This window comes from Anopheles bellator, chromosome 2, assembly GCF_943735745.2.
Source record: "Anopheles bellator chromosome 2, idAnoBellAS_SP24_06.2, whole genome shotgun sequence".
In the NCBI taxonomy this organism is placed as follows: Eukaryota; Metazoa; Arthropoda; class Insecta; order Diptera; family Culicidae; genus Anopheles; species Anopheles bellator.
The window spans coordinates 29,755,748-29,779,135 of NC_071286.1; the positions used below are offsets into that span (position 1 = coordinate 29,755,748).

The 23,388-nt window shown below is 52.0% G+C and overlaps 4 protein-coding genes across 4 annotated transcripts; 1 reads left to right on the forward strand and 3 right to left on the reverse strand.

Annotated features, from left to right (window-relative positions):
* Positions 1-2,133: 2,133 nt before the first annotated feature.
* On the forward strand, positions 2,134-16,300 carry LOC131207340 (uncharacterized). Its single transcript, XM_058199950.1, has 5 exons — positions 2,134-2,328; positions 2,395-2,621; positions 12,318-12,737; positions 12,801-12,934; positions 14,448-16,300. The coding sequence occupies exons 1-5, from the start codon at positions 2,134-2,136 to the stop codon at positions 16,232-16,234; spliced, it is 2,763 nt and encodes a 920-aa protein (XP_058055933.1). The 3' UTR covers positions 16,235-16,300.
* Positions 16,301-16,603: 303 nt separating this feature from the next.
* Positions 16,604-17,879, reverse strand: LOC131207341 (neurofascin-like). The gene is made up of 2 exons (XM_058199951.1): positions 17,412-17,879; positions 16,604-17,338 (listed from the first exon to the last, which is right to left on the reverse strand). Exons 1-2 carry the CDS (start codon positions 17,877-17,879, stop codon positions 16,652-16,654), a joined length of 1,155 nt encoding a protein of 384 aa, XP_058055934.1. The 3' UTR covers positions 16,604-16,651.
* A 1,691-nt stretch (positions 17,880-19,570) lies between these two features.
* Positions 19,571-21,300, reverse strand: LOC131209427 (uncharacterized). Its single transcript, XM_058202498.1, has 2 exons — positions 21,036-21,300; positions 19,571-20,970 (listed from the first exon to the last, which is right to left on the reverse strand). Exons 1-2 carry the CDS (start codon positions 21,174-21,176, stop codon positions 20,551-20,553), a joined length of 561 nt encoding a protein of 186 aa, XP_058058481.1. The 5' UTR covers positions 21,177-21,300; the 3' UTR covers positions 19,571-20,550.
* Positions 21,301-21,739: 439 nt separating this feature from the next.
* Positions 21,740-23,322, reverse strand: LOC131211953 (odorant receptor 4-like). The gene is given in 7 exon segments (XM_058205647.1): positions 21,740-21,811; positions 21,876-22,136; positions 22,210-22,309; positions 22,368-22,625; positions 22,689-22,890; positions 22,945-23,107; positions 23,167-23,322. Coding segments are annotated over 7 exon segments (1,212 nt in total).
* Between the last annotated feature and the right edge of the window lie 66 nt (positions 23,323-23,388).

The window sequence follows — 23,388 nt, forward strand, 5'->3', positions numbered from 1 at the left end:
TTTCTATTTTATAAGCATAATAAGCAGTGATCATGGTGAATTTGAAGTAGTGTTTTTGTAAGCTTACACTAAAGAAAAGAACTGCCAAAATACGTTAAAAAGCTGCTGCTATATGCACCATTTTGCTTCAAACTATTCTTCATTTATTTTATTCCTGAAAGATGATTGTCTACACCTTTAGCACATGATAAAATGGTAATAATATTGTGAAAATAAACAAGCGCGGCTCACAAGTTCAAGAGGTGTTGGAAACGAGGCTAAACCGTTACCACTTATTGACCGCCTCAATAATGCCCTTCCGTAAATATTTAAACTTACCGAAAAAAGTAGTACAAACCAAATTTACATAAACAGTCCACAGTAATTTTTTGGACAACATTGAGCACTTAAAAACATTGATCCTCCGAACTCCAAACCCTCGATCATTGCAACTGATTGTTTCTCACACGAACCCGTTCGACGATCGAACCGCCCCGCTGAAGGGAAGATGATCGAGCACCTAATTTGCCTAATTATCCAATTTATCCGAGGATGTGTGCGTAACGTTGATTTACACCATCCCTGCGTGTATTAACAAACAAACAGAGAAAAAAAAACAAAGGCAAAGGCTGCACATTAAGGTCCGTAATGTGTTGTAAATGTTGTTTTATGATTATGCTGCCCATCGCCATTTGTGGCATCCGCACACACATCTATTGTATTGTAATCACAAAAACACACCTGGAGTCGAGCGCATTCAGCGCACCAGAAAGCTCTTCGAAAATGCGCCAACGGACATTCGCAAAGATTGCAACATCCGTCGTCGAAGCCGCCGCGCGCTAGTGTTGGCATTTTCGCATGCTTTTGCATATACCGTGGATGAGGCGATGTTACTCTCTTATTGTTGTTATTAGCGCGCCCGGCTGATGGTATGGGCCGATCTTAAGGGACCGGCCTTGGGGCGATCATTGGATATTTCAATAATTTCCGAGCCACATTCCGGTTTCCTCCCACTACGCTATGCTGGCCACTTCGGGGCGCTCTCCCAGTCTCTCTCTGTCTCTCGCTCGCTCGTTGATTGCCGTGGTATGATGGTATGTTTTATTGCTCGCCATTGCTGCCTCCGGCCGCCCTAATATGTGGCCCCACTAATGTGATGCAGCGCGATAAGGGCAAAGAAACGTAACAATAATGCAGCAGCAGCAGCAGCAGCAACGGCATGCACTCTGCACCATGAGATTTATGCTGGCAGATTAGCCCACCCGCGGCGGCCCACAGTTTCTTTTGTCAGGGAGCGCCACGACCCGGAGGCCGATTGATATCTGTAATTAAGTGCACGGCTGCAGAAGAAATGCGCTCTAATGCGCTGGCTTAGAAACGTCAGGAAACCCACGTACCCACGGGGGCAAAGGAACACCTGCGCGGAAGCACAAGAAAAGATCATTAGAAAGAGAGCGAACGGGATAGAGTGGAGCCCAAAAATCAAGATCAGCCTCAAGGCAAACCGGGGGCCCGACATTTTCGAAGCCGCACCTGAAGTGAAGTACTGGCGGGCCTAGGCTGTGGCGAGGAGCCCGCTGAAGTGTCCCTGAAATTCGCACCGTGGTTTAATTGCGCAAAGTCCGCCAAGAAGCTAGGTGAGGGAACAATCGTCAAGAATCAGAATGCGGTGCTGCTGGGAACGAATTTCCCGCATTGTGGATCACCGTGGAGCGTTCTCCCATCGGCCACGGCATTGTCGGATGTCGGATGTCGATTGCGGAACAAATCGAGCCCACAGAACGGTGCTCGGCCTTTAACGTAGCGGCCATTAGAAGGTGACAGTGCGCGCCCGACAGCCAGCCGTGCCGGTCGGAACCGCCGTGGCAGTATGTGATTTGGTGCGTGACCTGGACCTGAATTCACGTTTATTGGTACGGTTAACAGTGTGCCTTGTCACGGCACACATGAGTGCGCCCCGTTCAGGTTGAAGATCGAATCTGTCGAAGGCGGTTTTTAAAACCCCTTCCCAAGAAACCGTTGCGGCGTTCTATTGTTTCTAATTCCGTTCGTTTCCGGTTCGGTTTCTCTTTCCAGATAATGTAATAGCTCGGCCCCGGCCCGCCCCCCAAATCCAGTGCTTGTATTCCGTGAAGCTAGTGAAGCGCGCCCAAGATGGCGCTCCGACTGCGAAAGGACGTCCAGAAGGCGTCCTACTACGTGTGGTTCCTGGGTGCGCAGGAAGCGAAAGCGTTGCGCGGTTCCCGCACGCTGCTCCCGATGATCCCGCGCATGGTGGAGAAATCGAAGGAACAGGAGCCGCTAAAGGTTACGCTGCAGGTTTCGCACAAGGGTCTCAAAATCGTCCAGGTGAGTTCGGTGCACCGGTCGGGACATGCTAACCCGCGGCTAACGGACCGGATTTTTGCCCCGCAGGGATCGGCCAAGCACTTCATTCCGCACGGCGCCATCACGTGCTCGGTGCAGACGGAAGACGTCGTGGCCTGCACGCTGCTGCTGTACAACCCGGCCACCAAGTGCCCGCTGCACGTGCACGCCTACCGGTGCGACTCGGAACTAACGGCCCAGGCGCTGCACGACCAGCTCCAGATACTGATCAACCGACCGGAAAACCAGAAACGCTACACCGAGCTGGAGGCACGGTAAGTCCGACGAATTGGCGACCCCAGGCCCGGCTATCACCGAGCCTGGCTCCCGGATTCTCCATCAGCGACAACCAATTTGCGATGGTGGCCACAGAGGGTATTCCGGAAGCTCCCCGGACAGTCCGGATTGGAGTCGCATTCGGTTTGGAAGTTGAGCGTTTTTGTTTTTGGCGGACCTCCCTTGAATCAAACCCCACGGACCTCACCGAGTAACAGTAAACTGGGGGTTGGCGATGGCGTAACGAAACCCACGAAATCACGTTCCGTTCCCGTTAGAAGGCGATTGGGTGCGATGGAAAAACCTTCGCCAGTCGATCGATGTTGACCTTTTTCCAATTATTGTTACGAATGTGTTCAAATTGATTTCCAATACGCTGTGTAAACGGAGGGGTGCTTTAACTATTAAAACGACTTCACTTTCGTGCGTAATTCATTTCGTAACTCGCACACCCGGTGTTCGTTTAACGGGCACGATGCGGACTAGGCTTAATGACTGCCTAGTTTTTCCGTATACCATGCCGTGTAAGGTGTTCCGTTTTTCACCAACCACAAATCAAGATACCCGCATTGCACCGTTAGCGGCCCCCACGGAGTGGGTCTAGAATCCCATCGGATGCGTTCCAAAAATGGGGTCGATCGGTTGGATTAGAGCGAGCATTCTGTTTCGATTTTCCGGAAATAATTTCGTGCCACAGTGATTGATAGCCACGGAGTATTCTTTTGAAATACGGGACTCACCTTTGGGATACCTACTGACCAGGTACCGTTTTTTGGAAGGAATGATTCTACCGGTAAAAATAGGCTCGATAATGGTGCATTTGAAATTCAGTTCAAACGCCTATCGTTCAGTACCAGATGCATTTAGAAGTCGGCAGGCTGCACGTTGATCGTGCTAAGAAAATCCCACACCGAACTCAACGGATGCATTAGAGTGTGCAATTAAAAGGGAAATGGACGGAAATAGAACAATTAATTGCTTCAGAATTCTCCAGAAGCTGTACAGATATCTGTCCAAGATTTTCCGGGGCCAACACTTGTGGCTTGTAATCGTTACCATTAAATCCATTATAGAGAGGTGTTGTGGTGTGCCAGTTGCTGGATTGTGCTACGAAATCGCTCTGTCAGGAATAAATTTCAGGAGTCATCCATTAGACCTCGTACTTTTAAAAAAGTAACAAATTTTCATCACATCGACATCTTTTAACCATTTTTGTTCGATGGTTTGAAGTGGTTAAAAACTCACACTGCTGTCGCTAATAGAATGGATTTTTGGCTTTTATTACGAAACGAGTAGCGAGGTTATATGTTTTGGGTAAAAAAAGGCTTCTTTTACTGCTGATAAGCTACCCAAACACTACTCAGTGTCGGTGTGCGAGAAAAGTTACATAACACAAGCAGGCGGCTTTCGCAAATCCATGGCAACCACCGTTTGTCTAATGGTTCAAATTAACTGCCGCCCGACTCCCAGGTCAGTGCAAAGAGCTGGGGCGACCGAAAATGGAGTGAAAAAAGCCCGACCCAGCCCCGGGACGAAATGGGCGAAAACTTATCTCACCCGGCTGCAATTAAAAATGTTAAAACGCAAGAATTAGCGTCGGAGCCAACGGACCTGCCAATCGCCGTGGATCAAGGCGCGGCACCAGGTCTTGGTGCAAATTGCACAGAGTTGCCCAAAATCTAGTTGCCATGCCGACTGGGAGGCTGTGAGGCGCTTCGACGCTTTTGACGTTTGCGACGTTTATCTCCATTTTCCCGTCCAATCCCCATGATTTTGATGGTGCTTTTCATTAGCCGCCCGGTCGCTTCTTTCTTATGCACAATTCATCACCACGCACCTGTTTGACCACCTGTGGGATCTCGGACGCAATCGGCCGGAGCCAGCCCAAGCCCGGGTGACGATTATGAAATGGCCAACTGATCTAACCGCCAGTGCTCCGGCCGTGTCCGTGTTTTACATGCGCATGCATTATGCGGCTCTCGGAAAATGCGGCGCCATCCGTTATGGTCGGCTTTTGGGGTGGGGCTGGCTACTTAAACGGCTGGCCGGACCGTGGCACACCCCCAGCCGGCCATCTCGTGGGGACGTCTCGTCTTTTCTGCTGTGATACTTTCAAAATTCCTCCCATACACCGTTTATGGGCCGCCGGTTTCTTTATGCTCCGGCCAATTACCGTTTTCCACCGAGGTTTGCCAGTAATTACCGGGGAGGGACCATAAACCCGGGCTGGGACTCGTGTGGCCAGTGTTTGCCGCTGGCCATCCTTGCGATTCACTTTCACTGGAGAAGTGACAGTCCTTTGAGAGTTCCCTTCTTAGTAAGCCACCTTTGGGTGCGTGCCTTGTGTGCCCATTTTCAGGTGACATATTCGAGACGATCACACCGGTCACCGGCGCGCTTATGGGTCGCTATCGGCCGCAGTGCCGTTTGGAGATTACATCATCCTCATAGTCGTCGTCGTCGTCGTCGAGCCTGATCGAGGCGATAGCACAGCCACCGGGTGACAAGTTTAGGCAGCAAGAAAAGTATGTGACTGCCGATCGGTGGCGACTCCCGCAAGGATGGGGTCTGGCTGTCGTCGATTGGACAACGGCGCGTTGCGTCACGCCACCATTCGGTGCGCATCGATCGGTTTGATTGCTTTCTGGCCGCTCTCTGGTGGCCCAGGGAGGGAAGACTTCTCCGCCTCGAACGTCTAACACCCGATTTGAACTCTCCATGGCGCGGGTGCTTACGCAATGATCGCCGTATCGATCGTCTTGATACTGATCGAGGCCATGTCACCGGGGCGGCTCGGAATGTGGTGATACTGCGCCGTTGACACCGATCCGCTAATCAATGCTAAATATGGCTCACGTCAAGCCCGACAAGCTGTCCACTGGGTGGTTGGCCAAAAAGGTGTAAATTAGCAATGTCTATATAAAATAGATGAACCTAATGAAGCCGTCGAGCAAAACAGAAATGTTATGCACAGCCTATTTTGTACCTAGTTCTAGCGAGTTGGGTAAAGTCTTTCTCGGCGACTTGTGGGGTTGTGTTGCCATTGAAGTTGATTCATATTTATTGCTGTGTGTCGGTGTTGTAGCTACAAGGATAATAACGCATCAATTCATTGCCTCTGCCTGGTGTGCTGGAGAGGACATCGGTACTCTTGATTTAGTACGTGGAATGCTGAAGCTGTTTGAAATCAGCCTCAGTTCCACCAAGCAAATAGGAATCAAGGGAAATAAGCTCCTAGCGCTGTTACTGGCCAGATGATCCGTTGACAGCGTTGACAACACATTTGGTTACTCCACGGCCGGAGCAACGGTGGTAGTTTTCCTTCTGCGAACCCTTGTCCACATCATGCCCGGCCGCGCACTGCGAGTCGAGGTACTTCCCACTGTCGTCGAGACTTCAGTGATGTTGTTGGCCACCGTGGATGTGATAACGCTGGGCTCTTCCGTAGTCGTCAGCAACTTCACGGAATTGTCCGTAACATTCTGGGGATTCTCAGTTGGCGCAACGGTCGAAGTCTCCGTCAACTGCATCTCGGTAACCCCGGTGGAGTTGGCCGTTGTGGTGACATTGCTACGTTCGGTCGTCGGCGTTGTGTATGCGCCCAGGAATCCGAAAAGTCCCAAATCAGACGGTGTCAGTTGGTAGGATGTCTGCAAAATGGACAAGAATCCTTTCAATACTATGGCCGTTGCGCAGGTTAAGCTGCTTCGCTAAGCTTACCGGGGACCAACCAACAAAGCGACGGGCAGTCGTCGTGCTTTGTCGGGTTGTCTGGAAGAAATTGGAGTTTAATTGGGGCTTTTATTCATATGGAATTCTTCGGGTTTAACAGTTACTCACCGTCGTGGTTTTCACTAGTTTCTGGAGTAAAGCAGAAAAGTAAATTTAAAGTTCGCTTCATTGACGTTACATAATCTAGTGGACAACTTACCAGTGGAGTTCCCTTGGTGCGTGTGGTAGTCCTGCGTGTAGTTGGAGTACTTGTCACCTAGCAAACGTATTTTTTTAAACTATATTTTCATCTCTGTTACGTGTTTATTTAAGAACTCACGTGAGCAGATTTTTTCGTTGATGTCTTCACCATCACCATCTAAGTTTTGTGTGAAAAATTAGTATTTCTGTACATTAGATAGGCCAACAGACATCAATTAAAAGGCCGATGGAGCTACTAACCTGGGCAATCTTTTTGGTGGTTGCACGGTGCGTAGTGGTCTACAAAGAAATGGGGGGAAAACATTACTTACCATAGCCAGTGTTTCACGCAGCAAACACTTGGTTTATGGAGCAACAGACCTGAGCCTTTTTCGGGGTAGTTGTCCGTTTTGAAGTTACTTGTAACTGCAAGTGAAGAACGAAGTGAAATTACACCTAATTCGTAATGAATCGTTGCAACGCGTAACTAACCTGGCCGTATTTCATGCTAGTTGTTCCGTGCTTTGTGGTCTGAAAACGCAACGAAAGAAGCATAGTATTCGTAGTAAGTAGTGTAAATTCTCTTGAAGCCGATCTTCTTTTATTTTTTTTTATTTGCAAATCCCACATCCTAAGGAATGATATACGTACCGAAACACCTTTCCGCGTGGTACTCGTTTTTTGGGTTTCGAACATTACTGTGCCAAGCTGTCGTTTCGATCGTACCAGCCCCTCATCATCGCTCGGCTCCGGGTTGTCGTCCTGAGCTGCTCCGTAGATCTAACGGCGTACGATCAATTACACGGGTTCCATTATTACTAAGCTTTTTCGCTCTACAACCATACTGCTGCTTACCTGAACTACGACCAAAAGTAGTAGCAGAATGCGCTGGGACCTCATTGCTTCCGAGTTCGGCCACCGGCACACTTCATGGGTTGATTCGTGTCACTAAGCCATCCGCTGGATGCTTGCCGTAATATCATCTACTTCGCCACTTCCGTCTTGGCTAAACATACTTAAAAATACGATAAAACGAAGTTGATTGCAAAATAATGGCATGCGGCACTGTTTTGTCTGCGTAACAATTGAAAATTATTCGACAATTTCATTTAATTTGTTATTCGCCAAAGCCAACCGACAAAATGTCTGAGGGCCGTGTCGGGAGCGTGTCGCCAACCGTAATCACGCGAATCGAGTTGCTCCACCGCCCAATTCATTTCCATATCTCGATCGAATTAAATGAGATGTCACACAATTCTCACAGCCCGCTGGTGTCGCGTAGATATCCGTCGGACCCCCCAGGCCCCCCCCCCGGGTGCCAAGCACAATTTTCTTTTATGGAAAACGAAACAACCGAACGACCCGAAAAAGTTGGTCACAACCGTGAGGCTCGGAGACCCGGTTACGGGCGACGTAACCGTGAGCGCGGCCAGCAGCGTTTTCGGTCGGGCCCCATTTTCTAATTTATCTCAAATTGGGCCCATTGCAAATGGTTCATTACAAATTCTCCAACGGCAGCTGCGTGCGAAATATCGGAGCCTTGGAGTGGAGAGTTTTGCGGACCATTCCGGTGCTCGTTTCGTGCTCATATTATACGTCAGTTTCCCTACCAAGGCATGGACACTGCGGTCCGCTCTATTCTTAGTGCTTCAGTTTAGTGTGCCACATTAAAGCCGAGCCCAAGTTCCCAAGCCCGGCCTCCGCCCGGAGATCGACCAACGAACGTACTGCTGCACACTTAGCACACCGTAATTATGGGCTGATGGATTGGGAAACCACTAAGATGCTCTTGTTTCACTCTTGGGGTCGGTCGGGGCGGTAGCAGGTGCACACCGGTCCGTTCCGTGACGTTGATTATTCTGCACCCACCGAGATCGCCCAAGATTTGTATAGGAGCACTGGCCGGTAGGGACCGACTTCGGACGTCCTCCTGCGCGGTATCTTATTCAATCGCTCGCGGCATTAATTGAGGTCAGGCGCGCCCGGGCCTGTGATGCTCAATGACGAGTACATAAGCTCACCATTGTGCCGCGGAACAGCACAATCGTTGGGCAACAATCGTGATGGGTGGTGGGCCACTTGGCACCAGAACTTTTACATTGTTCGCTCGCCCCGAAAACAGAAACATTTAAATGTGTTTTAAAATATACAACATAACACCCTCGTTACGATGGTGGCTTACGTGAAGGGAACCGCTTCGAAAGACTTCACCTAAACGTCTAGTTTGAACGCCGCGTCCAGTTTACGTCACGATTCCTACGCACGGACATATCGGCGACAATGTGCTGTGTTGGGCGGTCCGTTCGATGTAGAACAAAGGGAAGACAATCCCCGATTTGTTATTCATGCCACAAGACGAACTCATTGTTCTCGGCACAATTCAAGTCAAACAGTCTAGTTTAGGCTCAAGAGAGCTTTGCTAATTGGTCTCTTGTGGTCGAGCTTCTATAAAAACTCGCCCGACTCTCGCTTCTTAACAAACGCATCGAAAGTTGCTTCCTTTATGGCTTCATATTGAAGATGCACCACTTTACAAAGAAGCATTGCCCATTTCGAGTGCATGGCCACGTTTCGTGCACTTTCTCCCGCATGTCGTTCAATAATTAAACGTTGATCTAATCGACAAATTTATTTGCCGTACGCCACTCGCGCTCGTTCGCGTCAAGTTTTAGCGAACTTGATACGTTCCAAACGCCGCTGCGGATGGCCAGATGTACCGATGTGCACTTCAGGCTGCAGAGGCCCCGGCCAGGTTTCACTTTCGCCCGGACACGTCCTCGCGAACCTTAGTGTGCGAAATAAACCAAAAACCTGCATTGGTAGAAATACAAATTCACCGTAGTTCCTCCTAAGTTCCGGGGCCTCACCGATGAAAGTTTAAACACTTCGCCGCGGGCACACGGCGGATAGGTCCCATAAAACTCTCATCCTGTGGTTGCTACCAATCCTCACTCTGTTAATGTGGGTAAAATAATAGATTTTAGATTTCCCTTTGCGTAAAAACGCTTTCATTATTCAGCAATAAACCTTTGCCGGGAGGGGGTTCGTCGCTGGCCAAGTCTTTCGTTTTCGCCAACCGATTGGCGGTCACAGTTCGGGCGGCCTTATCGAATCCAACCCTGATTGCAACGATTTCGACTGATGATACGACTGATGGCTTAAGCAGATCAATGTTGCCACAATGCGCACCACATCTTTCTCTCTCTCTCGGTCGTTCTCGCTCATTGGTCTCTGCCATCTGGTGGGTTCATTCAAAAGTGATCGGATGAAAATGGAATGTGCGTATGCGTTATGCCGTTGCGCAAGCCGCCACAGACCCGCCGCGGATCTGATCGACGCGATCTGATTGGCGCGCCACGAAATCCGTGCATTCCTGACGTTCTCACGTCAACGACGGGTGTGGGTCATTTATGCGTTTTGTGTTTTGCGGCTCGAAAAATTACATAATGCAGCATGGGCGAAGAATCTGGCCCACGGCACGGAGTGGCCGCTTCGATTGATTCTTCGAGCGCGCTCCGAATGACGGTTGCCATGGCGACCGGGTCCGGAGAGTGGCGAGTTTCATTGACAATCGCGCGCTCCGATCGTGCGCAGCATAGCCGCGTGCTGGGTCACTCCAGTGTTGACCAAATGCACATTCCAACGGCACGCGGCAAAAGTAAATGCTGTTTGTGAGCATGAGCATGATTTTCAACCCCAAAGCTCGATACCGATCGGCGGCGGCGGCGGCGACGGGTGTGTCTTTCACTTTCCATTTTTTGCCATCTTTTCCATCGTTCGCCGTGCCTTCAATGAACCAAACTGCCAGCGGCGAGCTTTACGCTACCAGTGAGTGCTCCATTTCCGCAGCAGCATCAGCAAGAGCGGCCGCCATCTTGGCTTCGTGCCTTGGTGATGGTGTGGGCAGGTCAGGGAAAAGTGAATCTTTCGCCGCCGCCGATGTGGACTCCACGATCTCGGTGGCTCGCTAGCTAGCGTTGTGTTGGTCACGGGGATTTAGGTCACAGCGGCAGGCGGGGCGAGATGGTCAGCGACCGGTGGACCGGCGCACCATTCGAGGACAGATAAGCTGCGTGCGCCTCGGCCGACCGACCAACGGGCCAAAACCGGCCCCTGGGAAGGTTTTCTGTTTGCCACTTGTTCGCCCGCCCGGCCACCGACCGACCGACCGGACACACCACATTCGAGAGCGGCCAACGAGCGACCGGGCCGAGCGTTGATTGTAGCGAAAATTCCTTCATCATGCTGCGCGGCGACCACATTCTCGGCTGAACTGGTCGGTCCGGCACGGAGTTTCGTTTTGGTCCGCGGTGGAGTTTCTCAATTGAAGGGGCTCGCGAGCTCGCGGGTTGGGAAATCGGTCGTATGGCGTCAAGAAGCCTGTGTGGCCTCGCTGGTCGCTTGAGTTTGCACAGGTGCAGCACCGCATTGGACAGTGGCTCGGCTCTGTTTCACCGATTGCCAAAACAACGCTAATCATCGTAACATCTGTCACAGACTCGCAGGGCGACCCAGTTGTAAAATGGGCCGTTTCTTCACCGTTTTGTGATTATTCGAATGTGTTGCGCAGTTCCCGGCTGGCTCGGGTTACTGTTCGGAACTCATTTATCCTTAAATATTCGCGTCTGGCAACCGAAATGGTTTACAATTGCAGATGGACACTAAGATATGGAGTTTCGGAATGAACAACATGGAGATGTTTGGTGCAATGGCTACTGCGATTTATCAAGGCTAGCAAGTTCAGCGACTGTTTCAGAAACGTAGCTAACTTTTAAATGGTACTAAATCTAGCTGCTCAGCATGTCGCTGGAACTCACGATGAAAGTCACGATTGTGATATTTTAATATGTTTGGGATTCATCCCTCTGTCAGGCCAAAATTAGTAAAACACAGAAAACTCTCCGATCTCCTCGGTCGGAAAAGATCCCTTAGGGAACGTTGCCCATTACCATAGATAAATATGATCAATTTAATAGATTTCCAGTATATCATTTGAAGGACCTTCATAATACAGTTCTTTCGTCTTCTTTAATTCAATCCCTTTCACTCACTCTTCAAAGATGCAGTTCACGTAACTAATTTCCACATTCTTGCTTATCCGAAGAACGGAATTTCAAATACTTAACTTGACTCATTACAGTGGCTTACATACGAATGGAGCCACTACAAACCTCTACACACGTAAGCAGAGAGTGTATTGAAACGTAGTGCCATCCCAACTGCCTGCCGGCCATCCTGCGTGAAGCGCACTAGTAAGGACAGGCCTCTAATTGCCACAGGCCAAGGCTTACGATAGAGCTTCAAATGTCAGACGCCTTTTGTGCGCCATTGAGCTGTAACTTTCAACGCCCGGCTCCGATGGGCTCCATGCTTTAAGGGTTTAATTTCTTCGCCCGCTCTGGATGGCACTCCAGAGACTCCGGTCGTGTGGCTCGGCGACCACTCCAACGTTGGAAAATATTAATCATCACCGAAACCGTCGTCCGATCGGATCTGGGCGTGTGACGTGTGCGAGCTTCAAGAAATGCCGGTACTCCACGGGGGTCGATGGAGGGTTTCACGGAGCCGTACTTTCACATTTCTTTCGTCAACAACCTTTCCCATAAAACGGGCGAAAAAAAGCACCTTCCAAAAATCACACATTTAACCCGTCACCACGGTGCCGGTGGCCAAATGTGGCCGTCCTCTTCACTCCCCCTCTTCGCGTACACACACCGGTGGCTCTCTTGTGGAGGCTCTTCTCACGGAGTGACGGTCATTTTGGGTTTGGTTTTCGCTTTCAGTCTCGGCTTAGCAACGCAGCTAACCGGAGGTCCGTGCGGTGGCCAGCCGGGCGCAGTAGCAGCAGCCTCACACCCGACCGCCATCCCGGAGCACGCGGCGCGGAACCGGATGCCACGCGGGCGGTTCGGCGGCTCGCCGGGACGCGGGCGCGGCCCCTACCCGGACTCGCACTCGCAGCACGGCAGCAGCGACACCGGCACCAGCACCCGCGAGTCCGAGTGCTCCGAGGAGCAGCAGCACTCCCCGACCAGCCCCGTCTCGCCGCTGATCAGCCAGTCCAAGCTGTACGACTCGCTGGCGGCCGAGTTGCGCGAGAAGCTGAGCGGCGGCGTCCCGTTGCTCCTGCCGACGAAGGACTACGGTGGTGGTGCCACCGGTGACAAGAGCAGCCCAACCGGGCCCGATGCAGCCAGCCGACGGTAAGGACCTCCTCTCTCTCGCCCTTCCAGACGGAGTCTTATTCCTCACCAACTTTTCCGCAGGATTCGCAATGGCGGCGGCTCGATCACACCGTCCACCGGGCACAACAAGCACGGCGTCTCGTCGCGCGGCTCATCCGGCATCGGCTCCGACCTGGCGCCCAGCCCAGAACGCCACGAACCGCAGAGCTCCAGCGGTAAGTCGTTGCCGTCGTCATCCCGTAGAAAGTCCGGATTGATTTATGCGTGCCGAGGCCATCTGTTTTGCATAAAACGGGGGGGAGGGTTTATGCTCGCTGGCCTTGCTCGCACACGTCGGCGGCGGCAGGGTCATTGGCTGCGTGCTCTTGGGCCGTGAGCCACCGTGATATGGGCAGGTGCGAAAAGAAACGTGGCGCAGAATGTGGCGTGCCAACGCGCCAAACGCCACTTTCGCGATCCCCGGCGTCGGGAGATTAATTAATTAGAAAAGCGGGCGCAAGTATCCCGCACCAACCACGTGGCGGTGGCCGCAAAACAAGGGCTGCGCAGAAAATTAACCTTTTGTGCATGCGTGCTTGGCCCTATGTGTGAGTTTTGTGGCGTCTTGGGACGATGAAACAAGTAAAACCGGGCGTCGTCTCATCGTCGTCGCCGCCGTGAACTTTCACTCCGCACTGCCCGGGCCCCCGGCGGCCGGTGGGATCAATTTGTTTGCTTTCCATTAATGGGAAGAAGTAAAAGGCTAATAGGTGTTTTGAATAATAGCTGGTGTGCTGGCCGTCGCCGGCGGCTACTAGCAGGCGACCGGTAGTAGCAGAAGCAGTCGGCAGTCCTCTCTAGCACTTTCTAATAAAGGCCGCTCGCTGGAAGTTCATAAAACATTGGCAATTTCTTATCACCTTTATGACCGGCGGCTAATTTACTGGTGTCCATATTTCCAAGTGTCATTGGTGGTGTTTATTGCACGAGCAATGGTCAGCGTTTGCTAGTAAAAAGGCCGTAACGATTCACTGAGTTCGCCATTGAGTTCAGGGTGGTTGTGTTGGCCCTGAGGGCTTAAAGCTTTCAGTCAGGTTTACAGTGCGTTTACATTTTTTAGCAATGTCTCACGAGCTCACTTTTGTTCATTGCTTTCGAATTCATTGCTCGAAAGTGCATGGTGATTGCAGTAAATTTTGGAACTCTTGCCAAAACATGTTTGCATATCGAATTGGCTAGAGTTGTATTCTATTGTTTTAGCTTATCGATGCTGCGCAGACGGATAACTTCCGGATGGGTCACAATACTCTCCATTTGAAAAGATCAAAAAATAAATGAGAACAATAGTATTGGAAAGAATGTTTTTTAGGAAAACAAAACTTTCCTTTCAGCCTTTCAAACAGATCCGTTTCCCTCCAGTGTTTCGGAGAAACTGTGTAGATGCTTCGAAGTAGCTGTCAATTCCCTGACAGCTTAATCGAAGAAGGCGTCAATCAAAAGCCTTTGCTAATGCTGCCTTCGAATGCTACAGAAAAATTAACGGTAAACGGTCGTTTTGATCTATCTCAGTTTGCTTTGACTTTCTGCTTGTTGCTGTCAAAACAAGTGACAGCTGAGCGTTGTTTACCAAGCGATCTGTTGATCTGTCTAATCAACGGTGATATTTCTCGCGGACTTTTGCGTAAAAACAAAACACATTCTTCCAATTCGAAACGACGTCCCATTAACCTTTTCCCCTTTCTCCCACAGAAGACGAATGGGTGAACGACCCGGAACCGGCCTTGCGTGGATCCTCGCCCAATCTGGCCGGTGGACGGCCGGCACTGGACGGCGGCCGGGGCTATCGGGACGATCCGCCAGCGACGCGCATGAGCAAGTACCGGGAACCTCCGGCCGCGGCCTACCTGTACCCGAATGTCCGCGAGGAACCGGTCCGCCCGCGGCACCAGCGTTCGTCGAGCCGCGAGGAAAAGCGCAGCCTGCAGGGGTCGGTCAACTCGCACGAGGAGGAAGTGCGACCGATCATCACCAACCACACGCCCCGCTACCGGAGTGCCTTCAAGGCTTCGGAGGAGTACCTCGAGGAGCGCCGCAAGAAGCTCCACGGCGACGGCGGCAAGAAGTACCACGACGAGCGGGCCGATCACGGTGGCGCTGGACGGCGCAGTGGCCGCAGCTACCCGTGCGCAGACGAGCGGCCGGATGATGCGCCCGGTGCGGACATGTTCGACTACCGGAAGCCACCAGCCGATCGGTACTTCGAGGCCGAGTACGAACGGGACCGGGCGAACGCGTACCGTGAAAACCTGACCGATCGGCAGAAGTACCGCGAGATCGTTGGCAGCGATGGGCCAACCAAGTACGTGCGTAACGGGTACGAACGCCGGGGTCCCTCGGTGAGCTACGAAGACTCGAGACCCGGCTACCGGGAGTACTCCCCGGAGCGCATTCCGTCCTCGGCCCGTGGCACGTACACGGCGCAAGACCACGCGTTCGGTGAGCGGAAGGATTTCAAGGTCGAGCGAACCGAACCGTACCAGCGGGGCGAGTCCCAGCCGCATCACGGTGCGCCACCGGCCTCGAGAACTCGAGGCGAGGCCGCTCATAAGTCGGATCGGAGTGCCCGGTACTCCCGCGGCGATCAGCACGATGGTGGTGAAGGGCGAAGGGTGGCCTATCGGGGGCCGCCGGATGACACTCACGGTGGGCCGGCTGCTCAGGCGGCGGTCTACCGCGTACCGATGGGCGAGGATCACGAACGGTACCGAGAGGAGCCGCAGCCGTCGAGCAAGGGCCGAGTCGGGTACAAGATGGCGGACAAGTACGAGGAACGCTGGCGTCAAGAAGCATCCGCCATGCAGGGTCCGGAGCGATACGGAGCGTCCGGAGTGGAGCCGCAGTCGGTCGGCAGCGGTCGCCGCTATCACCGGGACGACCCGAAACAGGCGCAACCAGCGATGGATGGGCCACGCAAGAAGAGTGTCGAGATACGCACGAGCTCACCGGAATCGACGATGCACCGGATCTCGCCGAAGGATCGTTTCCAAACGGCGAAGGAAAAGTTTCAACAGATGGAGCGCGACCGGCACGAACAGGAGGAACGGATCGAGCAGGAGCGGCTGGAACGGGAACGGTTGCTGCACAGCAAGCGCACGGTCGAGCTTCACCACACCACCGTTGCACCGACCCGCCGAGGATCGCTGGAACCGGTGGCGCACGCTAGCTCGCACGAAAGCACCGGCTGGAGCTCCGAGGAGGATATGCCCCGGCCATCCAGGGGTCATTCACGGTCCAACGGAAGCACGGGTGGTAAGCCGGGTGCTGGTGGCCTGCAGCAGTCGGCCGGGTATCGCGAGCTGTCGCCCGCCGAACGCTACCCCGGCCTGGACCGGGAGCCGCCCAGCCACCGGATGATGCCGGCCAAGAGCCTCAGCAACCTGGTGAAGGGCTACCGGCACAGCTATGCCGAGCCGAGAGCACCGCCCGTTTCCCGCAGCAGTGGACGCGTTGGGCTGGCTGCCGTAAACCCGTACTGAGGGCAGCAGGATCAGGACCATCTCATCCGCCGGATCGACGCGAAACGTGCGCGTTGTGAAATAGAACGAAAATACTCTTCCAACTTCCACTTGGGGTGGCGTTATGTAGCTTATGTGTTTTTTTTTTGTTTTCCATGTGCCTTATAGTGTTTATGGTTTGAAACAGATATTTAGCCACGCCACGGATGGCGGATGTACATTTCAGTATGCTACTGTAACGAATCTATAGGAATAAAAAACATTATGATAGCCCCGAACATCGAAAGCCTGTGACTTTAACTAAGCCTTAGAAAATACCGTTTTATTGTCTAAACAAGCAACTAGCAATAAACAGGGATTCGTGTTCTTCACCACAGAAAGCTAGGGCTACACACTTAAACATGAGATCATGTTTTCACTCCGGCGACCGGCAAGCGATCAGTGCTTGTACTGCTGCTTCTGGCCGTCGTTGAGTAGACGCCGAGCCAACCGCTCCAGGTGTTGGGATGCCCGGCACAGGTAGATCGCCACGCTGAGGCTAACCACAAAGAACACTCCAAAGAGAGCCGACAGTGTCATCCAGAGCCAAGGAGCAGTGCTCACATGGACGACCTCTTCTGGCAAACTGGTGGACGTCGTCAAAGGCTGCGGACCGTTCGTTGGCTTCACCGTTGTAGAGGATGGCAGCGTAACGGTAGGAGTGATTGATGGGTCATCCCGTGGCGCATTTGTCGTCGTAGTAACGGGTATAGTGCTGGGGCTGGAAGAAGCGGTACTAACCATCGTTGTTGTTGAGGTCGTCGTCGCCTGTGACGTAGTCGTGGAACTTGTCGTTATCACCGGGGTTGTCGTAGTCACCGGATGTGTTGTTGTTGAGGTTGTCGTCGCCTGTGACGTAGTCGTGGAACTCGTGCTTTCAGTCGTTGTTGTCGTTGTTATCTCCGGGGTTGTCGAAGTCACCGGAAGTGCCGTGGTTGTGGTCGTCACGACGCTGCTGGTTGTGGCGATCGTCGTCGCAAACTCATCGATCGCCTCACATTCATCCGTTTCCACCTCGTAGTTGAATATCGACAGGTACTCGATCGCCAAATCGCTGCCAGCGTTAATATTCGCCTCTATTTGAATCTATCGAAGCCATCGAGAAACACACAGAGTCAGATGGCCGGACGGCCAGTAGAATCAGTAGTTTATCGCTTACCCTTGCCTGGGGTACGGGATTCTTGAGCTTCTCGCGAAAAAAACCCCACCCATTGGTGGACACCGATGTGCGCCACTTCTCCACCAACGTCGGTTGATCGTCCGCGTCCAGACGACTCCAGTCGTAAACACGCACCTCCAGCGTAGCGCCACTGTCAAAAATAAGGTTGTACGCCATCCGCAGTTCGGTTTCGCTGTTGAACTGGTACGTAGCGACCGTTTCACCGCAGGTGAGCCCTTGCCATCGCTGGGACAGGTAGTGTTCGGCCTCCTCGCGGAAGGGTTTGAAGTGCTCCGAGGCGTTGTACCGTTTGGCGATAAACTCCTGCATGTAGTCGCACTTGCGGAGGGCCTGAAGCTCGGCCTGATCAAAGTCTAGCCGCGAACAGGACGACCCATCACTTCCGGTCGGTGCACCATCGACCACACTGACCAGCATTACGAGCCAGCACACGGAACCGATCTTCATTCTGTGGCCGGACAGAGCAGCCTAGCGAGCGGTCCGTTCTCGACAAGAACACTGAACTGAACAGAACACTTGGCACGTCCTGAAGCGCCACGCACGTCATGTCGATCAGGTTGTCTTCGGTGGACATTACGCCGTTGACGTACAGACGAATCGGTTATCGGCGTTGTCAGTACTCGATGTAGTAGGCTTTGATTGATTGCTGCACCGTTTATTGGGTTCGCGGTACGTCTTGGGACGTCGATTCGAGAAATGTCCACGATGGGTTCAGCCACACTGTCGGTTTATTGTGGCTTGTAGCTAATCCCGCCTGGAATGCTCACGAATGTTGTGTTACTGTAGCAATGGCCAGGTACCGTAGGAGCACACTTGACGCATAGCTTTGTGGTCTTCTATAAATATTTATTGGATTACTGTTCAATAGATCACACATATTTGAGGCGAATAACACTTCAATTAGTGACCACTCGGCATGGAGTGGCACTAAGGCGATAGATAGCAGAAAAAAGGCTTATTCATTCCTGTTTAATGGACATCCTTCGCCCTTGTACTACATTTTGCTCAGTGTAGCTCTGTTTCTGTTTTGTCAACTGCAGCTTTTTTCACTGCCAAATGGGGGGGCTCTAGTCGAGGTCTCTCTGAAGCCCTCGCTAGAGTGCTTTTATGTTCCGCCGCGAACCTACCCGATAGCCGCGGCCTCGCTGCTAGGAAGGTACTTCCCGTTCCCGGGTCGTTATCGGGTTGTGTGGCCGAGGTACTGATAACAGATCACCATCCTCTATCGGCAAACCTGCGAACCGGTCCAGAACCGTTCTGCACCCCGGCCCGGGGAATGCGGGGTTCGATATGTTTTGCGATAATTAGTCGCATCGCACCTGTCAGCACGGCCTCTGCGCTGGGCTCATTCTAGTAGCCCGGCCGGCGGGGCCACAGTCGATAATGTCAGTCGTGACCCTGGCTCGCCTAGGTCGAAGCGTAAGGCAAAATCACGGCCCCAAACTTATCGCTCGCGCCGCGTATATCGCAGAATCAGTGTGGTGGGATTAAGTGCGCTTAGCCACACCATCAAGCGTCGGAGCATATCGAATCCGTATCGGGCCGCGGTCTGTGACACATTTGGCCCCAGAGTGTCCGGTTCGTCGGTCGGTGAAGTGAACTAGTGCACGAACCATGGTGGTGCTGCAGCGAATCGATCGAGCGACGGTCTGGGGGATCCTCTACGTGATCCTTGCGCTACCGTTGGTGGCCCAGGGCCAGGAGGCCAGCCCGCTCAACACGACCGACAACGAGACGGCCTGGATGGTGACGGCCATTATCTTCATCGTGCTGTTTGCCGTCTCCATCATCGTGTGCATCTACCTGTGGTGCCTGCGGAACGCGAAGGTGAAGGAACTGCGCCACGTGCAGGACCTGCGGGCCGGCAAGAAAGGTGGCCAGAACGTTTGGTACGGTGGGTCACACATTTGAGACCGGGACCTGGTTTCTCGGGGCAGTGGCTCGCGCAAGAAGCTCTCGAAAGGAAGTGCCACTCACCGCTTCGTAATCTTATCTGGTCCTGAGCGACGGATGCGTACGGCGGCCGAATTCCTGTCCATCGGCGGAGTTAGTCACGCTTGCGCGCCGGCCAATGAGTCAATCAGCTGCTGCGCCCGAGGCCAACGCCAAGAGTGTGACACAATGTTTATAGTGTTTAAGTAATTGCCTTTTTGTGAATAAATAGTTTATTGTTACGGCTCCTCAACTGGTGCTCACTGGTGTTCGCTGTGTTGTCGTTGTTGTGGCCATTCGAGGATGGCGTGAAATGATGGTGAACAGTTTGCTCTCTCCTCCGTGACTGCCGTTAATGCCACAGTTTGTTTAATAAGTAATTGTTAGTATAATTATTGCTGGGTGGTTAACGTTTTGTATTTGTATAAACCTGCCGCTCGGTCTCTTTCTTTCTCCTTCTCTCCCTCTCTCTCTCTCTCGTTCTCTCTTTCCCTCTCGCTCCAATATACTAGTAGCAATATCGAACACGGAATGCCACCAAAAAAACGTAAAGCGTAATTATTTCAGCGAATACTTCCAAACGGGGTTTGCCGCCGATGTTTGTCCTGTTTTCGGCCCTCGTTTCCTCGTTCACCATTTGCACTGTATTAATATATGTATGTGTATATGTGTGTGTCTGGTAGCATGTAAAATAAGTAACATCGAACAGTGTATACCTCAACGGAACAATATCACAATCGGATTCGCAAAGACGCAACTCGTTTCGTTTCGTTTCGTTGGATTGTTTGCCTGTTACACTAACACTCGCAATTTGGAAGACCGATCGATGGGGGAACGGAAGCGCTACCGCCGAAGCCGAAACAATAGGGGCGGGGGGTGGCCACCTGATGACAGTGCGTTGAAACAACACCGAACGCGTGCGTGCGAGCCATTTCAGCCAATTCCTTAGCCACACTGAGCCGGAAGCTGCGGAGTCCTAGTGACTCCCAGAGCATCCCGGGAGGAGTAAACACAGTTCCCTACAGACCTACGGGGTTGAGTTTGGAAAAGATTAGATACACATTTTCGTACGCCAAGTAAAGCGAAGTAAAGAGATTGTGCCAAAGAGATTGTACGCGGGTAAGCCTAGAAGGAGTAGAGCGCCGGCCTCCAATAGGAGGCCCCAGGGCCCAGCCCGTAGCCCATATTACTTGGCAATCTTGTTCATCTGGTTCGTCTGGTGTTTCATCGAGTAAGTCGCATTGTCCGCCCGGTACAGCAGCGAATCGAGCTTGTCGAGCTGCGACGTCATCTTCTGGCCGATGTCCTTCGCGGCCGATTTCGCCACCGTCACGTCCGAATCGGCGTTCAGATCTTTCATCGTGTCCAGCGTGTCCAGGGCATCGTTGATGGACTTTCCCTGACCCGCTTCCGCCGTGTCTCCTTGGGCCACCGCCGCCGCCGGATCGCTACTCGGCGTCGAAGGACGCAGTTTCAGCAGGCTGGTCAAACTACCGCACGCCACCTTGAACTTGTTGATTTTTTGCTGCGTCGCCGTCAGGATGCTGTTCAGCTCGTCCATCTTGCCCGTAGCGCCCTGAAGCGACTCATCCTTCAGATCCACCTCCTGCGGGAACAAGGGGCGATATCGAAAGGTCTGGTCCAACAGGCCTTGGCGCGCATCAGCCTTACCTTCATCTGCTCGGTGAGCTGTTCTTCCTCCTCGGTTTCGTGTTTCAGTTTCATCTTCGCCTCAAACTCTTCCCGGCTTGGGCGGCCCAGACCGAGCAGTTCCGCTCGCATACACTCGTACTCGTACGTTCCCTCGGCCATCGCTGCACTACGAAGGTACTTGAGTCCTGCCCGTCAATGTATCGACCTACTAGTCCTACCGAACCTAGTGTATCCGCCTGCTTTGGGAACCTTTGCGACTTTGTTGTGGTGTGAAAATCGTACAACAGTAAACTACGTTAACCTTCTTCGGGTACGGGCTACTTCTAATGTCATTCTGGTATTGATTGGTCTGTGGCATTTCTTCGCTACTCGCGTGCTCTTAGTGCGCATGTTCCGCGGCGGGATGACGAATTTTTCAAAACGACCGTTCGCTTTATTGCGTTGTTGATGATAGTTAATAATTGTTAGTATCTCATTGTCGTTGACTAATGTTGGTCCAAATGTTTCCTTTATTGTTTAGTTCCTTCACTAGCAGAGATTGCTTGGATCGATTTTTAACATTTGGGGCAATGTTTCCTGAGATTGCCTATCGGATTGCTCAACACGTGAGCTAGGTGACGATTACATTTGCTCGCAAATATGCGATTCCGAAGTGATTATTTTAAATTTGAAATTATGCAAGAAACACTTCACTCATCATTTAGCTTCGATGGGGTTTTTGGTTAGGCATTTCCAAGCTACTGCTGGTTTACGGTTTTAAGCAATGTAAAGTACGAATAGGATGCTCTGATGATCTGAAAGAACCATAGGAGAAACCAGTTAATCCGACTTATGCAGGCGTCAGTAGTTAGGACGTACTCGTTGAAAACTGTGAAGCGTTATTAGGTAGAACTTGCCCGCCGTGACACCGGCGGGCTTTTGGGCTTTTACCATCAGCGTGAGAAACATTTTCTGCAGCTTCGTATCACCCAGATACCAGGGGATGTTGTAGATGTGATCGGCAACCATTGCTGCTTCCTCGGTCATTTCCTGCGCGTACCAGCAAAATACGTACAATTGTATGATGGCCCCAGGTAGATAGGTCGCCGTTTTGATGGTTTGATCGTTCCAACCGAAAACCTAGAATGGAATCGAAATACCAGAATGGAGTTGGCATTGGGTCAATATTCGGGAAGCTACGTGCCGGGCTTACCGTCGTTAATTCGTAGAGTACGACACAGAGCACGATGGAACTGGTTAGAAATTGGAAAATCATGTAAAGGCTGAACGCGTCCTCCAGACGATCTATCAGACTAATCGAGAGAAATTCATTCAAATCGTAGGTCAACTTGATTTATGCTCACTACGTACGCTAAGTAGGCCTTGTGCTTCAACACGATCCGCTTAAAGGTCTGTCGCATCTGCTTGGCGTCCACGCCGGCCCGCAGCTCCACACTCATCTGGTCGACTTCAAGATTCAACAGCTTAAATAGCGCGGTAATGTGCATAGCCAGCGTGGCAAAGATGCAGTCAAAGGCACTTAGCGACATCACAATCAAATAGACGGCCACTATGATCCAAAAGTACGTGATGGTGAAGCTCGCATTCCCATCGGTGCTATAAAAATACCTACAAAACGGGGCGAAAGCTTAAGAGCCGAGCTTTATAGCAAAATGCGACGCGTAGCTACACCTTTGAGTGTACGGCAGTGTAACGGTGTAATTCGAGGTTCCCGCGCTAAATACCGTGTAGTAGATAAGTTTGAACAGTGGCAACAGCCCAAACTCAAGCCCCAGGAAGCCGAACAGCGACGTGTAGATTATCGTGAACAACCGAACCTTCTTCGTGGTGGCTGCCACCAGCGCGGAGACTTCGGAGCGCATCGAAGACTCATCTTAAAAGGAATGCCGCGCTGTAAACCATGTGGTTGCAAGTTTTTGCCACTTACATTTCATCCACTCGGTCTGCACCTGGTTGATGAGGCTTATGATCTCGGGCCGTTTTGCGTTGCAGAGAATCATTTTCACGTTGGTCAGCGCGATCTCCGTGAACGGGACCAGGACCGACACGAATTCGAACAGGCTCTCCGTGTCTAGCAGCAAATAAACGAACTGCGTTGGAAAAGCATGAATCGCTACAAATGCTTGAGATATTGCTCGGTTTGGCTCACCTGAGGAATGCACAAACACGCCATCGGGATGAGCGACATCAGCCAGTAGAGGGCATTCTCGAACCGGGAAAATGCAATCGTCGACGAGAAGCAACGAAACGAGTAGCAGATCGACGCCAGAATGTAGCGCACCTCGAGCAGCACCAAATTGGCCATTGCGAGACCAATCAGTGCGAACTTAACGGCCTAGAAAACTGTTGCTGTCACCCCGGAATTGCATTT

Bases quoted from the DNA above. Each gene is read 5' to 3' on its own strand.
- LOC131207340 (XM_058199950.1), top strand. From the start codon at position 2,134: ATGGCGCTCCGACTGCGAAAGGACGTCCAGAAGGCGTCCTACTACGTG. The intron at 2,329-2,394 runs GTGAGTTCGGTG...TTTGCCCCGCAG, and splicing joins AGGGTCTCAAAATCGTCCAG to GGATCGGCCAAGCACTTCAT. The intron at 12,935-14,447 runs GTAAGTCGTTGC...TTTCTCCCACAG, and splicing joins CGAACCGCAGAGCTCCAGCG to AAGACGAATGGGTGAACGAC.
- LOC131207341 (XM_058199951.1), bottom strand. From the start codon at position 17,879: ATGAAGATCGGTTCCGTGTGCTGGCTCGTAATGCTGGTCAGTGTGGTC. The intron at 17,339-17,411 runs GTAAGCGATAAA...TGGCTTCGATAG, and splicing joins ATCCCGTACCCCAGGCAAGG to ATTCAAATAGAGGCGAATAT.
- LOC131209427 (XM_058202498.1), bottom strand. From the start codon at position 21,176: ATGGCCGAGGGAACGTACGAGTACGAGTGTATGCGAGCGGAACTGCTC. The intron at 20,971-21,035 runs GTAAGGCTGATG...TTGTTCCCGCAG, and splicing joins AGCTCACCGAGCAGATGAAG to GAGGTGGATCTGAAGGATGA.